This window comes from Dasypus novemcinctus, chromosome 26 (genome assembly GCF_030445035.2).
Source record: "Dasypus novemcinctus isolate mDasNov1 chromosome 26, mDasNov1.1.hap2, whole genome shotgun sequence".
NCBI lineage: Eukaryota > Metazoa > Chordata > Mammalia > Cingulata > Dasypodidae > Dasypus > Dasypus novemcinctus.
This window is the reverse complement of record NC_080698.1, coordinates 57,617,306-57,631,653: the sequence shown is the minus strand read 5'-3', so window position 1 is coordinate 57,631,653 and position 14,348 is coordinate 57,617,306. Positions and strand designations below refer to the sequence as shown.

The following is a 14,348-nucleotide window of genomic DNA, read 5'->3' as shown; positions in this document are numbered from 1 at the left end:
CCCCATCCCCAAGCTCTGGGGCAAGTTTAAAAGTCCTCGTCCTGCCTAAGAATCAGGTCTGAATTAATACCCTTCCTCAAAAGAACTCCAGTAGCAAAGTGAAAACAGACCCGCTAAACAATGCCCTTTGAAAGCCCCAGCAGGGACGACTGGTGACAATGCAGCCCCTGGCTCCGAAACCTTGAGGTTAAAGGTTCACGGGCAGCAGGAGAATTACCAAAGTACAAGTTTGTTCAAATTTCCTCCGGCAGATTTCAACAACCAGGGTCAAGCCGAAGACGGCTGGCACAAACCTCGGCGACAACTCAGCCCCTTTGAACTGCGCGGAGAAAGGAAAAGATACGCGGAGAGGGATCTGCGTTACGGCTTTGGAAACCGTTCTTGAAAAGGTCACCCCTGTTAACTCAACATCAGCCAGCTAAAGGATGGCTGAAGAGAGCTTCTCTAAAACAATAGGGCCACTGGGGCGCTCGCCGTGTGCGGGGCGCTCGCCGTGTGCGGCGCGCTCCTCGGAGGTCACCGTGTTCCCGGCATTAGCGGGCTGACCCTCTGTGGGGCATGAAATTAACCATCAGCACGGCAGAAATCTGCTACTAGTTAAACTACTTTGCTACGCAAAGTGGCTTGAAAATGAAATATGAGGATTGAATTTCCATCGAAAGATTAACTTGTCTAACCTCCAGCAGGCTTCCTCCACTGCTGAACTCTGGCTGGCGTGGCGTAAAGCACCGCAGGAGGGTGGGTCACTGCAGGTGGCGGGAAACGGCCCTTCAGTTCAGTCAGGCCCACTCAGCCAACATTTACTCTGCCAGACCCTGTCCTGGGCCCCTGGAAACAGAGCTGAATAACGACAGGCTCCTGCCCCCAAAGGAGTCGAGTCCAGGAGACGACATGATGCAAGACACAGAAAATGACAACGGGGGGGAGGCAAGGAGGTTCTGGACGTCAGAAACAAACGAGGGCCGCCTAGCCCCGCCTGGGGCAGCGGATGACAAGGCTTCCAGAAAAGCGGAGGCGGCTGAAGACGGCGGAGAGCATGGTCTGTCTGTCCCTCTCTCTGCAAGGCGTTTGTGAAGCCTGGAGTCCTGAGGAGAAGTCGACAGGGGCCCTTTAGGAAGAGTCTGGTCAGCCAGGCTAAGAAGTTCGGCCTTTGTGCCGAGAGAGGAGCTGAGAAATTTTAAACAGGGAAGTGAAATGACTATATGAGCAATTTAGACAGAGTTCTTGGGCAGAGTGGAAGACAGTTTAAAGGAGAAGGTTGGACTCAAGCAGAACATGTGAGGGGCCGTTACGCTCACCCAGCCAGGGGCTAATGGAGGTCTGTCCTGAGGGGGAAGCTGGGTGGTGGAGAGGACACACGGATTAGAGAACCAGCTGAAGGGATGAGACCTGGGGGCCGATTCGGAATGCGAGGTGGAGGCAAGGGGGTGCTAAGGCGCCTGTGTCAGGGACTCTGCCTCGGAACGGGGGTGAGTGTTAAGAGGGTGGTCTTTAGGTGTGGGGTCTGAGGGCCTTGCTGCTCATCGGGGGAGAAATCAGCCTGGCAAGCTGTTGGACACGCGGGTCGGGAACTCCAGGGGAGGCCGATGCCACCCCACACGAGGATCTTGCAGGAAGACGGGGTTCTGGAAATCAGACCACACGCGGTGCACACTCAAACCCTAAGCCATGGGAGGAGGCAGGACGGAACCTTCCTTGTCATCCAGCTCTGCACTACTGAACACGGGGGCCTACTTAGGCTGAAAGGTACTGAAACTGACAACCGAGGTCCTCGGCTGCACCAGCTCAGTGCACGTGCTCCCGGCTGCTGGACAGTGCAGATATGAAACATTTCTACCATCACAGAAAGTTCTGTCGGGCTGCGCTGATCAAGCCCCCACAGGGATTTCTTCACGGCCAAGGTGTCTGCCAGCCCTCTCCACCATGCCAAGGGCTGCAGGTAAAACAACATTTGCACTGGCAAAACCCTTCAGCACTTGGCTTTCCAGTCTTTCTCTGGCCTCATCTGGGCCCTTCAAACGGCACAGGCTCAAGAAAGGGAGCCCTCCTTCCCTAAGTCTTTTTTTTCCTAGGGCATACATTTGGAGGAGCATCTCGGAATGTTCCCTGGACCATCACCTTCGAGAATAAGGAATACCAAATGAGCACACACAAGGGTCTTTGGTGGCAATGGCAAAGACCCTGAGATTCACCTGAGAATGAACAGCAGCCAAGCTGCTGGCTTTCAGAAGTGCCAGGATGCAAGGTGGCTGGGAACGCTGGGGAAGGCTGAGCGCAAGGCCGGATGTCAGGGGCCAAGGGCCAGCCACAAACCTTCCTAGAGCTTTGAACACCCCAAGAAAGTCGAGGTGGAGGATGAAACCCAGGCTACATGGGGCAGGTTCCTGAGGCCAAGCAGGTCAATGCCGGCAAATTTCAAGCACTATTATAAAAGAAAAGAAGTCAGGTTTATCTTGAGATAGCACCTGTGCAGGCCACCAAGTAAATATCCTCGGGAAGTAGGTTAGAGACAAAGGAAATTATTTTCGTCCTCCTGCAGGCCCCAAGACAAGACAGGCATCATTGCAACCAGAGAGATACAGGAAAGCGGGAAAGCCAACTTCTCCCTCAACAGCAAAAGTTGTTTTCTTCTTCTGCTAAGAGAGGATCACCCCAGTACCTGAACTCCTCCCCCAACAAGGGCCACTTCAAAGCAGCAGGGGCCTCATCACACAGCACAAGAAAATAAAAGATCCACAAGCAAAAAAAAAACAGAACCCAAATACTCTAGGGGAGAACAGAGGCAGAAATCTTCCTGACAAATTGACTTACAAAATGCTCCGAGGGAGCCACAACTCTCTGCCGAGCAGGCCAGAGCTCAGGCTGAGCACAGAGCCCGGAGGCAGAGGCAGAGCAGGGGATGAACTCAGGGTGAGGGGCTAAAAGCCCCACTCCAGCGTCCATGGACATTGTGAGCTGACGCCAGGGCTGGCCCCTGCAGTGCAGATGAAAGCGCCTGCCTCGGAGACCAGCTGGGAGGGCGAAGGGAGCCAAAGGGGACTGCGGGTCTAGAACAGTGTCCAGCACGGCAGATGCTCTAGGAAAGGCTGGAGGGCCCACGTGCTCAGTGCACCCCCGGCAGCACCCCAGAGCCACACCCCTTCCCCCCTGGTGCTGCCCATCCTGCCTGCAGTGTCCTTCCCCTTTCCCCCTCCCCTGGGATCTGGAAGCTGCCGGAATGGGGGATACCCAGCCCCAAGGCCTCCTCACATCTGCTCTAAGGACCACCTGCCCCAGGGCCTCTTTGCAGACCCAGAGTGAGCTCTCTACAAGCCACAGGGTGCTCCCAGCTTCAGATCTCCCCACCCTCCTCCTCAGGGGACTCTCCCAGCTCCTGGGCCCTGAGCCCGCCAGCCGCTGACCCCATGCACGCACCCTGCTCGCTCCCCCAGGAACCTCACTCTCCAGCCCACCCATCCCTGCCCAGCACCTTGCTTCTTTCTGCCTCTGCCTCACCGGGCGCTGTGTCCTCTGGCTGCAACATTCCACATGTTCTCCACCGGCTGCTTCTCAACCAGCCTTCAAAACTCCATCAGGACTGCCCCTTGGCAGGACTGCCCCTTGAGCCAGGCAGGCTGCCCTATTCTCAGCCAGGCACACGCTCACACCTCTGGCCTCTACTCCTGCTGTTCCCTGGGTCTACCCTGCCTCCGAGGCCCACCCGGTGTCACTGCCTGTGGGACACTCCTCTGCCTGCCCCAGGCACTCAAACCACTGTGCGCCTCATCACCCACGCCCCTACAACTCAGCCCCTTGCCTCAGCTGGCTCTTCACGCCGCCCCCACCTTCCACCCCTCCCCGCTCTGGACTGTGAGCTCCCTGAAGACAAGCACGCCCTGTGCCTGCCCTCGCATCCAAAGCAAAGCTGCCCGATATACAGCGGCCAACTCTCTGAACGGATGGAAGTACCACCTGACTGAACCATCTGATCCTCTTCCATCATCGCAAGCTGCAGAAAGTCCCTCCAAGCAGGGCCACTTACCCAACCACCACAGGGACCAGACACTGGACAGTGGCAGCACGCAGGGCACGTGCCCCTTCCAAGAGGGCTGGTGGTCCTCAGCTCCAGCCCCAGGCTGCCAGCCTGGAAAGCAGCTCCACAGGGATAAAATCTTCTCATGCTCCTAGAGAAGCCAGGAATTGGGATTCCTACATGAAATCACCTGCTTTTTAACTACTGGCAGTAGAAAAGTGTGTAAACAGATATATATGGGCTCAGTGAGACCCGACTCGTTGGCCACCATTTCTTTCCCTGGGAAAGACCCTAATGTGGTCACTCCTACCAAGGGATAAGCAGGCTGGGATGATCCAGCACCTACCCCGGCACAGAGGACAGAAAGGGGCAGATCCAGAAAGAGAACCAAAGGGGCCCCAGCACATCTTCCAGAAACAAGCAAATGGTACATACGGCCCACTGAACACAGCCCAGGTGATGGGCTGGACACATTTAATCCTCTGAAGACACTCCTTTATTCAACACCGAGTCTTACTGAGTAACCCACAGAAGGGGAGAAAACACTAGCAGATCATCCATCTGATAAGAGACCAGCCAGACTATGTAAAGAACTCTTCCAACTCAAAGATAAAAAGACAAATAATCCAATTTAAAAATGAGCAAAGGATCTGACCAGACAGCTCTCCAAAAAGAATCCACAATATGGCCAATAAGCACAAGAAAAGACAAGCAGCATGACTAGCCATGAGGGAACTGTAAATCAGAACCACGAGATGCCACTTCACACTCACAGGGACGGTCAGAACCAACAAGAACAGGACCAAGCGTCAGCAAGGATGTGGAGAACTGGCACCTCATGCATTGCTGGGGGGAATGCTGAATGGTGGAACCACTCTGGAAAACCACTTGGCCGTTCCTCAAATGGTTAAAAAGCTAAAGGCAGTTCCTCAACAGAGTTGTCACTGGACTCAGCACTTTCACTCCCAGGCATGTACCCAAGGGAACTCAAAACACATGCTCACACACATGTCCACAGCATTACTCACAATAGCCGAAAGACGAGAACAACCCAATACCTACCAACCAACAATCGGATAAATAAAAGGTGGTCTAGCCATACAATGACACACTATTCAGGCATAAAAAGGAATGACGTGCTGACACATGCGACAACATGGACAAACCTAGATGTGCTGTGAAGGAAAAGCAGTTAGACACAGAAGGCCACACATTATATGATTCCACTACCATGAAATGTCCAGAAGAGGCAAATCTGTAGAGTCAGAAAGTAGGCAAGTGGTTGCCAGGGGCTGGGGGGAGGGAGGAGTGGGGAGCGGCTGCTAACAGGCGAGGGGGCTTCTTACTCACTGAGGGTGAGGAAAACATTCTGGCATCCGATAGCCATGATGGAGGAACATGTTCTGGCATGCGATAGAGATAATGGTGGCACATCACTAAAACCCACTTAAGTGCATACTTTAAATGGATGAATTTCATGGAATGTGGCCTGTAGCTCACCCGAGTGTTTTGAAAAGTTACTGAGTACCTCCTCCGCATCAGGGCCCGCATTAGCCTTAGAACACCCAGGATGAGGTAGGCACTGTCTCTGCCCTCGTGATACTTCCAGGCTAGTGGGAACGACAGATGTAGCACCTGCCATTGCAGCAGAGGGTAATAACTCCGTAACAGAGGCATGGCGTGCAGGGCAAGTCCCTGCCCCTCCATGAGGTGGCCTCAGAAATGAGAGCAGGCTCCACTCCCACCAGGACTGGGGCCTCCAGGATCTCCAGAGGATCAGAGCTACAGGCACCACCATCTTCTGCATCTTCTGTAAAAGGGAAGAGAGAATTGAATTCTAAGGCCAGAGTGCCACAGCCCCAGCCTGGTTGAGGCACCATCGAACAAAAGAATGACAGAGAGAGGGATATGTCTAAGGGCTTAATTTACGGGCTCTTTCCTTATTCCAATGTGGACGAAACAATTTGGAAGAAAAACCCAAGAGACATGCTGATAGAAAACAAAGGAGATGCTCGTGAGAAGTTTAAAAGCAATTAATTTTAAACGATTACAGCTTTACCAAAAGCTGTGGCTATGATTTCCTTCTGACTTTCATTATAACCTTCCAGTGAAATATTTGCCTCCAGAAGGCAGAGTCTTTGCATTATTTTCTATTCCTAGCATGACTACAAAAATATTCTTTGATTTAACATTTGATACGTTTTGTTCTCAAGGGCAAGCCCCATGAGAAGAAAAATGTACCCGAACAGAATGAAATATGACTACCTGCTTCCATTTTTCTTTCCTGTTGGTTCCTGCTCAAATATTCTGCATTAATTTAAACTCAGGCCTGCGTCTCTGATGTGCTGCTACTCCCACGCTGTCACCCAAACCAAAGCAAAGTCACCCGCTGTCCAGTGCCAGGAGAAAGTGCTGCAGACAAAGCTCAACTTTAAGAGCCTCCTGGAGACAGCAAAAGGCACTCCAATGTGGAAGGAAATCAGGTAGGGATCAGGGGGCGATAAGGACCCGGGTGAAACAGAAAAACGCGTATTTGGATAAAGAGAGGCACGCTTTGAACCGACCGAGGCAGACTGCCTGTTGGCCGTGAAGAGGCTTTGAAGCAAGTGAAGGCAAGAGACTCCAGCAGCGGACTCAGCCTCGCTGGACGGCAGAGGACTTCAGAGCAGTGGTTCTGGAAGGGTAGATCTTCCAGCGATGGTATGTGCCTGTTAATGAAGAAGGTAAAAGAGACAGCTGCTCCTGGGTGGAGTGAGGAACTAACAGCCTGAGAGATACCGGGAGCTCAAGAAGTAAAGGTGAAGGAAGCATTTCCACTCACATCAATTCTTCTAAATATGCGTCTATATTTTAAGATGAACATAGCCCACTACTATAATTTAACAAGACGTATTTCCACGCAGATTCTTCTAAAAAGACTAGGAGCAAAGAAAATCAAAATCAAAAGTCATGTTGGCATTAGAAAAAAACCCAAACTGTTTGCCACAGCCACTGGGCCTGGCAAGGCTGGGCGTCCAGGGGGCTCTCTCTGCTGTACCAAGCTGCCTTCTGCAGACGCCTCAAAAGTCACGTAAATCCCTGGGGAAAAACACATAGCCACTCACACACATGGGCATTCTGTGTCACGAGCCTACAGAGGGCATCGCAAACAGACTGTAGAGAGACCCGGCGAGCAAAAAGACCGAAGAGACCAGCGCCCTCTCCACTTCGGTGCCAAGAGTACTACAAATTGCAGAACAGGAAGGGGACAGGAATTTAAGTTTTAAAAAAAAGGTTTTCTCCCAGGCTGTAGAGACCCAAATCTCCTGGGCTCTTGGTTATTTTTTTCTCCCCTAACTAGAATAAGCCTGTGAGTCGAACTTCCAAGACTTCTGCAGCTCTGGGCAGTCCCGGGCCAGCCTGCCAAGCAGGAAGCAGTGCCTCCGGGATGGGTACAGGAGGCAAAGGAGCCCGGCAGACAAGTTGTGGCCCAAGAGCTGTTGTGCATTAACAATGAGAACAAAAGACCAGGAGACAAAGCGCCGTTAATCCTAGCAGCCACCCGAGAACTATAAATTGCCAGGCCAAGGTAGCAACATTTTTTAGTCCTCCTCTTCCCTGCCAGAGTTAGATTGAGGATGATTCGAAGTCCCTCACCCCCACCCGAGTCTTTAAAACATATATTACTGGATCTTTTTGAAGTTCAAACCCTGAGAGATTTATACTCAAAAATGGATTAGAGAAAAATAACTGCCCGGAGACACTAATCTAGGGGCTGGGGACTTTTTTTTTTTCCTCCGCTCACACTAGACTGCTAGGAGCTTTGTAGTAACTGCAGCTTGGGTTCAAACCTGGCTCTGACATTTGTTACCGGGTGCCTGGCCTCGGGACCTCTCGGAGCCTCTACTTCTTCACCTGTAAAATGGGAATTTCACCTCTCACTGCCCAGGATGCCACGGGGGGTTAAATCAAGAAGACAATGTAAGGATACCACTAAATAAATGCTAAGTACATCATCACCATTAACCTCACAGCCCCACTTCAGAGTTTTATCTATGGCCGCATGGATTCAAGGGAGATAAAATCCAATTTTCTCTAAGTTAAAAGGATTCTTTTTTGTGTGTGAAGTATTTTTGGGGGTGGGGGGAGCAGAGAATTACAGAAAGCCGGCTTTAATTTAAGATATATTAAACTTCAGAGATATCATCATGGAACTCAGACGACCATTTCTAATTTCCTCCTACTGGGGAAAATGTATTCAGCAAGGGGTCTAAATAAGGAACAATAAGCCAGGGACTCTAACAGAGCCCACTCTTCCAGGGGTCCCAGGTGCAGGAGCATCTAGAGAAAACTCCACCCATCCCCAGTGGGAGTCCCTGCTCAGGCAGCCCGGCATCTTTCTACAGTTCAGCCCTGATCACACCACAAACCCACGTAAAAGCCTTCCCAGGAGCGCCCAAGTTTGCAGGAGAAAATCAACACAGAAGAGCTCATCAAGTACTACCCTCAGCCCCGGAGGATTTGACCCTGCAGGACCTGGCCTTTTCATCTTCCTCTTGGGCACACCTCCCCACACACAACACTGACTCCAACCATGCTTAAATGCTGGCAGTCATCTCTGATCCTAAACAGACAACGACCTGTGGAGCCTCAGAGCCTCGCCCAGGCAGTTCCCCTCACTAGGAGGGCTCTTTCCCCATCATACCCTACTCCCACTCCCTGTCCCCCCAGCAAAGTGAGTTCTTCCCTCTTTTGCCCTATGACCAAAAAGCTTTCATGGGTTACTTTGCTCTCAGAATCGTGTCCTCTCCCAGGCTCTGCTGTAAGATCCTGGAGAGAAAGGAGAAAACTAAGAGCACACGTTGAGAGCCTCAACAGACTTGCAACTCCTACACTCTGGTTTATTGGACTTACCCCACTCATCTAACATGGAGATGAAGAAGGTCAACCACCACACCAGGGAGCCAACACTGCCTGCAAATGAAAGCAGGAGAATTGCATCCAGCATCCATGTGGAATCTAAGCCCCCTCTTGATATAGATGTGGAGTGGACACAACCATTCTAAGGTCCACAGGATGGAGGAATAGAGTATGGATTAGAGTGGACTTACTGACATTCTATTCATGAACTATTGTGATTAGTAATCGAAGAAAATGTGGCATTGGTGTGGAGAAAGTGGCCATGGTGGCTGCTGGGTGTGGGGAATGGGAGGAAGAGATGAGATGTAGGGGCGTTTTCGGGACTTGGAGTTGTCCTGGGTGGTGCTGCAGGGACAATTACCAGACATTGTAGGTCCTCCCATGGCCCACTGGATGGAATGTGGGAGAGTGGGCTATGATGTGGACCATTGACCATGAGGTGCAGCAGTGCTCAGAGATATATTCACCAAGTACAATGAATGTCTCATGATGATGGAGGAGGTCGTTGGTATGGGGGGAGGAGTGGGGTGAGGGGGGTGGGGGGTATATGGGGACCTCATATTTTTTTAATGTAATATTAAAAAAATAAATAAAGAAAAAAAAAGAGCACACATTATGTACTGACTCTACACCGGCCCTGTGCTAGCAGTTTTCTGCCTGTTAACTCAGCCAGCCCCGCAGCTGGCACACAGTCTTCATTCGTTCACAACTTACCGAATCCCTACCACATGCCAGGCTCTGTTCCAAGAGCTGAGAATCCACAAGAAATCAGGAAAGGTCCCTGCTCCACGCTCATGGAGTTCACATTCTAGCAGAAGACAGAGATGATCACCAAGGAAAAAATAAATAGTGTCAGGCCATGAAAAAGGCTGTGAAGGGAATAAAACAAGGACAGGAGAAAGGAGGCATTGGCACGTGCTGGGGAGACAGCTTTAGATAGGAAGGCCAAGGAAGGCCTCTCTGAGGAGGTGACATGAGAGCAGAGGCTTAAACGACGAGGCGCAGCCAGAGCCCACAGAGGGAAGAGCAGGCACCAAGGTCCTGAGGGACATCCGAGGACTGGAAGCGAGGCCCAAGGGGCAAGGTCAGGGGCAAGGTCAGGGGCAGGAGGCCAGGCTCCAAGAAGGCAGAGGCCAGGCCATGCAGGCCGCGCGGGCCAGGATGAAGGGCTTGGACGTGACATGAGGGGCAGTGGGAAGACATCGGAAAGCCTTTCAGCAAAGGGGTGACGGATCTAATCAATTTTCTTTTCCTATTTTTTTCCCCTTATTGTGGTAACATATATATAACTTAAAACTTCCCATTTTAACCATTTTTAAATGCCCAACTTTTACAATGCTGTATCACCATCACAACATTCCAACTACCGAAACTTTTCCATCACCCCAAACAGGCTCTGTACCCATTAAGCATAACTCCCCATTCCTGCCCTCAGCCCCTGGTAACCACCGATCCGCTTTCTGCTTCTATGAATTTGCTTATTCTCTATATTTCATAGAAATGGAATCATACATTGCTCCTCCTTTCGTGGCTGGCTTATTTCACATAACACAATGGCTTCATGGTTCATCCACATTGTCACACGGAACAGCACTTCGTCCCTTTCTATGGCTGAATCGCATTCCAATGCATGGACAGACCACGTTTTGTTTGTCCATTCTGTGAACACTGGCATACGAGTATCTATTTGAGTACCTGGTTTCAATTCTTTGGAATACATACCTAAGAGTGGAATGGCCAGATCAGACGGTAATTCTGTTTAACTTTTTGAAGAACAACCAAACCCAAAAACCATTTCTAAAAGGATTATAAAAAATAATAATAATAAACACAAATATATATATAAAAGGGTTATATACTGACAACCATGCAGAGAATGGATTAGATGGAGGAAGAGGCAAGTGGGCAGGAGAGGAAGCACAGTGTCCATAACTGTAGGAGTCCTGTACCATAAGCCAATCTTCAGCCTCTGGAGCCATTTCAAGAAGGCAAAGGTGGCCATGGGGTCATGGACCATAAGGATAACTGAAGACTGAGGTCAGGAAGGCAGCAGGGGCAGCTTCCAATGCCAGCCCTAGGTACTTTTCTTTCCAAGCTTCAGTTTCCTCACCTGAAAAACAGGGCTAACACCTCCCACCATGCAGGGTTGTTAAAGATGCGACCTAGGTCAGGAATGCACCTGGGCCAAGGCAAGTACTTAAAAAAAAAAAAAAAAGAAAGTCTGTTTTTCCCCTCTCTCCCTGAAAAGGAAGGTGGGAACCTGATTTATTTTAAAAAGAATAGGAGTAATCTTGGTCTCACAATTACAATGTGCACAGGCCACATTTTAATGCCTAGTAAGAAGATAAAGGAAGTCCCCTTGCTCAGGAGGTAAGAAAAAAGGTAAGAGTTAACAATCTACATACAAAAGTAGAAAAATGTCTCTTTGGCAGTTTTATAGTCTAAACCAAAGTTCTCTCAGTTACTATAGTTTGATTATATAGAACAGGTTGGTATAGGAAAACTTCCTGTTATATGAAGAATTTCTCTATAAATGTTTATGTTGGAACGGAGCTTGTGGGGGGAGGGAGTACAAAATGACCCTAGGGGAAGCAGATGTGGCTCAACTGATAGAGCGTCTGCCTACCATATAGGAGATCCAGAGTTTGAACCCAGGGCCTCCTGGCTCGTGTGGTGAGCTGGCCCATGTACACTGCTGCCACGCCTCAAGGAGTTGCGATGCCACACAGAGGTGTCCCCACGTAGGGGAGCCCCACACACAAGGAGTGCGCCCTGTAAGGAGAGCCACCCCACACGAAAAAAGCACAACCCACCCAGGGGTGGCGCTGCACACACAGAGTGCTGACGCAGCAAGATAAAGCAACAAAGAGACACAGATTCCCAGTGCCACCGAGAATGCAAATGGACAGAGAAACAAATAAATCTTAAAAAAAAAAATGACCCTAGGAGGTGTGGAAAGGGCTTCGGCTTTGGAGTCAGGCCAACCTGGATGGTATGTGACCCTGGGCAATGCATTTGGCTTAAGTCCCACTTTCCTCACCCAGTGACATCACTCCTTACAGGGTTTGCCCAGGGAAGTGGCAAATACATAAGACAAGATGGGCCAATAATAACTGTGTGGCTACTACAATCTGCCAGTGTGTGGATGGTTCAGCGTTAGGCTCAAAGGTCATAGGGCTGGTAAGGGACAAAGTCAGACATTAAGCCCATTTCTGTCTGACTCCAAAAGTGTGTCCTTCCTTCACCACTCACTTACACCAATTCATACCAAAGGCTAGGAATTTGCCTTCTCATTTTTTTTTAATCCTGCCCTTCTACCTCTAATCTGGACTAGTTCAGAATACATGTCCAAAACGCATTTGAATGTGACCCAACAGAATTCAGTTATAAGGAGAGAAGAGGGTAAAAAGGATTGTGTGCTCCTTAACACTCGGCTGCAGGCTAACCTTGGGCAAGTTCCTTCACCTCTTTGGGCCTCCATTTCTTCTTCTGTAAAATGGGGAAATGATCCCAGACTGGCTGCAGCCTAGAACAGGTGGAGGCAACAAGGATAACGGTACTTAAACTCATCACTATAGCCGGGCCACTGACTGTCCAAGCAGCCAATGAGGCCATCCACCAACAGGCAATGAAAGCATCTGCCCAATGTACTGTAAACTCCCTTATGTTCTTGCAGGCAACACAGAAAATTGCTGGAAGGAAAGGAGAGAAACTGGACATAGGGAAAGTAACTAGGTGCTGGGAGTTGGCAATGAGAAGACTTCTTTCAGCTATATGCTCTCTGGGGCCATGTGCTTATATTATTGTTTTTAAAAAAAAAAAAAAAGTTGTAAAGCCCTGTCCGTTGATTTAAGCGAGTGTCAGGTAAGTTCAAGTGCATGGAGTTTTTCTGAAATGTCACCCAAAAAACTGGGAACAGTGCTTGACTAGCAATGCAACCCGGATGACAGCACAGGTGAGTGAAGAACCTTTTTTGAACTTTTTATGCATACCTCTTTGTGGTCTTTGTATTTTCTTAACTTGTTCATGTGTTACTAACATATTTGGGGGCTTTTTTTTTCCTCTCTTTTTTTTTTTTTATTTAATGAAAGCTCGGTTGTGCTGGGTAGGAAAAGTTTCCAAGTCGGCCGGCGGGGAGTTCCGATCTCGAAACCTCCACTCCCGTGCGTCGAGGGCTGGGACGAGTCAAGTCGACCCCTCGGGACCTCGTCTGCCCACCTGGGGAGTGAGGAGACCCCCCGCCCCTGCCGCGGCGGCCGCTGGGTCGAGCCCGGCCGCTCCGCCCGGCGTCCCCTTTGCCCGGCCCGCGCTCACCGCCGATGATGGTCCGGATGAGGGAGGCGTGCCCGGGGCAGTCGACCAGAGTGACCTGGAGCTGCGGCTCGCCGGGCTCGGGGCCGGCCTCTGGCGGCGGCAGCGCCGACCGCAGCCGCGCGGGCAGGGGCACCGAGAAGCAGGAGAAGCCGAGGTCGAGCGTGACGCCGCGCTCGCGGCTCTGCGGCTGCTTGTCGAAGGCGGCGGTGGAGGCCGTGGTGCTCAGCGCCCGCGCCAGCGCCGTCTTGCCGCTGTCGATGTGGCCCAGCACGCCCACGTTCACGTTCACCCGCCGCCCGGCCATGCCGCCGCCTCACTCGCCGCGGCGGTCCGGTCGGCTAAGCGGCCCCCCCGCAACCCGAGTGCCGGGCGCGGCCGTTCCGGCCCCGAAGCTTCCGCCCTCCCGGCCGCCCCCGGCCACGGCCGGGCGCCGTCCGCGCGCGTGCGATGGGGGTCTTGTGAAGCTGGCCCACTCACCCGCTCCTCCCGCGGAAGCCTCGAGGAGCTTGAGACTGGGGGATCCATCCACCCGCCCATCCACCCCCCACCCACCCCCCAGCCATCCGTTTAGAGTCTCTCATAAGCGCCTCCTGAATCCCAGGCACTGCCTGAACTAGGTGCTGGGGATACAACGCCCTCTCGACCTTATATTCTGCTGGGCGGCAGCAGGCAATGCACAGGTGAACTGAATGCACTAGGCCGTTTCAAAGCGTGAGATGCCCTCTGGGGAGAATAATAGAGAAAAGGCCTAAAGAAAGAAGAGGAGGGGAGGACAGCTACCTTATACTGGAAGATCAAGGAAGGCCTCTCAGAAGAGCTGTTTGAGCTGAGGCTCAAGTTTTTAGAAGCAGCCACCAGAAAAACTGGGGAAGACTGTTAAAAGATGTGGGAATGATGATTTAATATCTGTCTCAGGAGTCCTCACCTTGGGAGCCTGTAGCCTGGACTTAGAAAGGGCTGCAAACCTCCAAATTATATTTTAAATCTTGTGTGCCCATAACTCCAGATTTTTGAAAGGACCTAGAACCACACACACACACACACACAAAATAAAGTTGTTGTGTTTGTTTCAACAACCACGGTCCCAAACTTAATGTGTCCAGTGGTCAGACAAGCAACTTAA

At 51.1% G+C, this 14,348-nt stretch overlaps 1 protein-coding gene across 2 annotated transcripts in view; it reads right to left on the bottom strand.

Annotated features, from left to right (window-relative positions):
- Positions 1 to 13,546, bottom strand: part of EEFSEC (eukaryotic elongation factor, selenocysteine-tRNA specific) — a 246,729-nt gene extending 233,183 nt beyond the window's left edge. For both annotated transcript variants that reach the window (XM_004473414.3, XM_058288879.1), the window contains exon 1: positions 13,226 to 13,546. In XM_004473414.3, coding sequence (XP_004473471.1) covers positions 13,226 to 13,529 — 304 coding nt within the window. In that variant the 5' untranslated portion in view covers positions 13,530 to 13,546. The remainder of the gene's footprint in view (positions 1 to 13,225) is intronic.
- Positions 13,547 to 14,348: the final 802 nt, after the last annotated feature.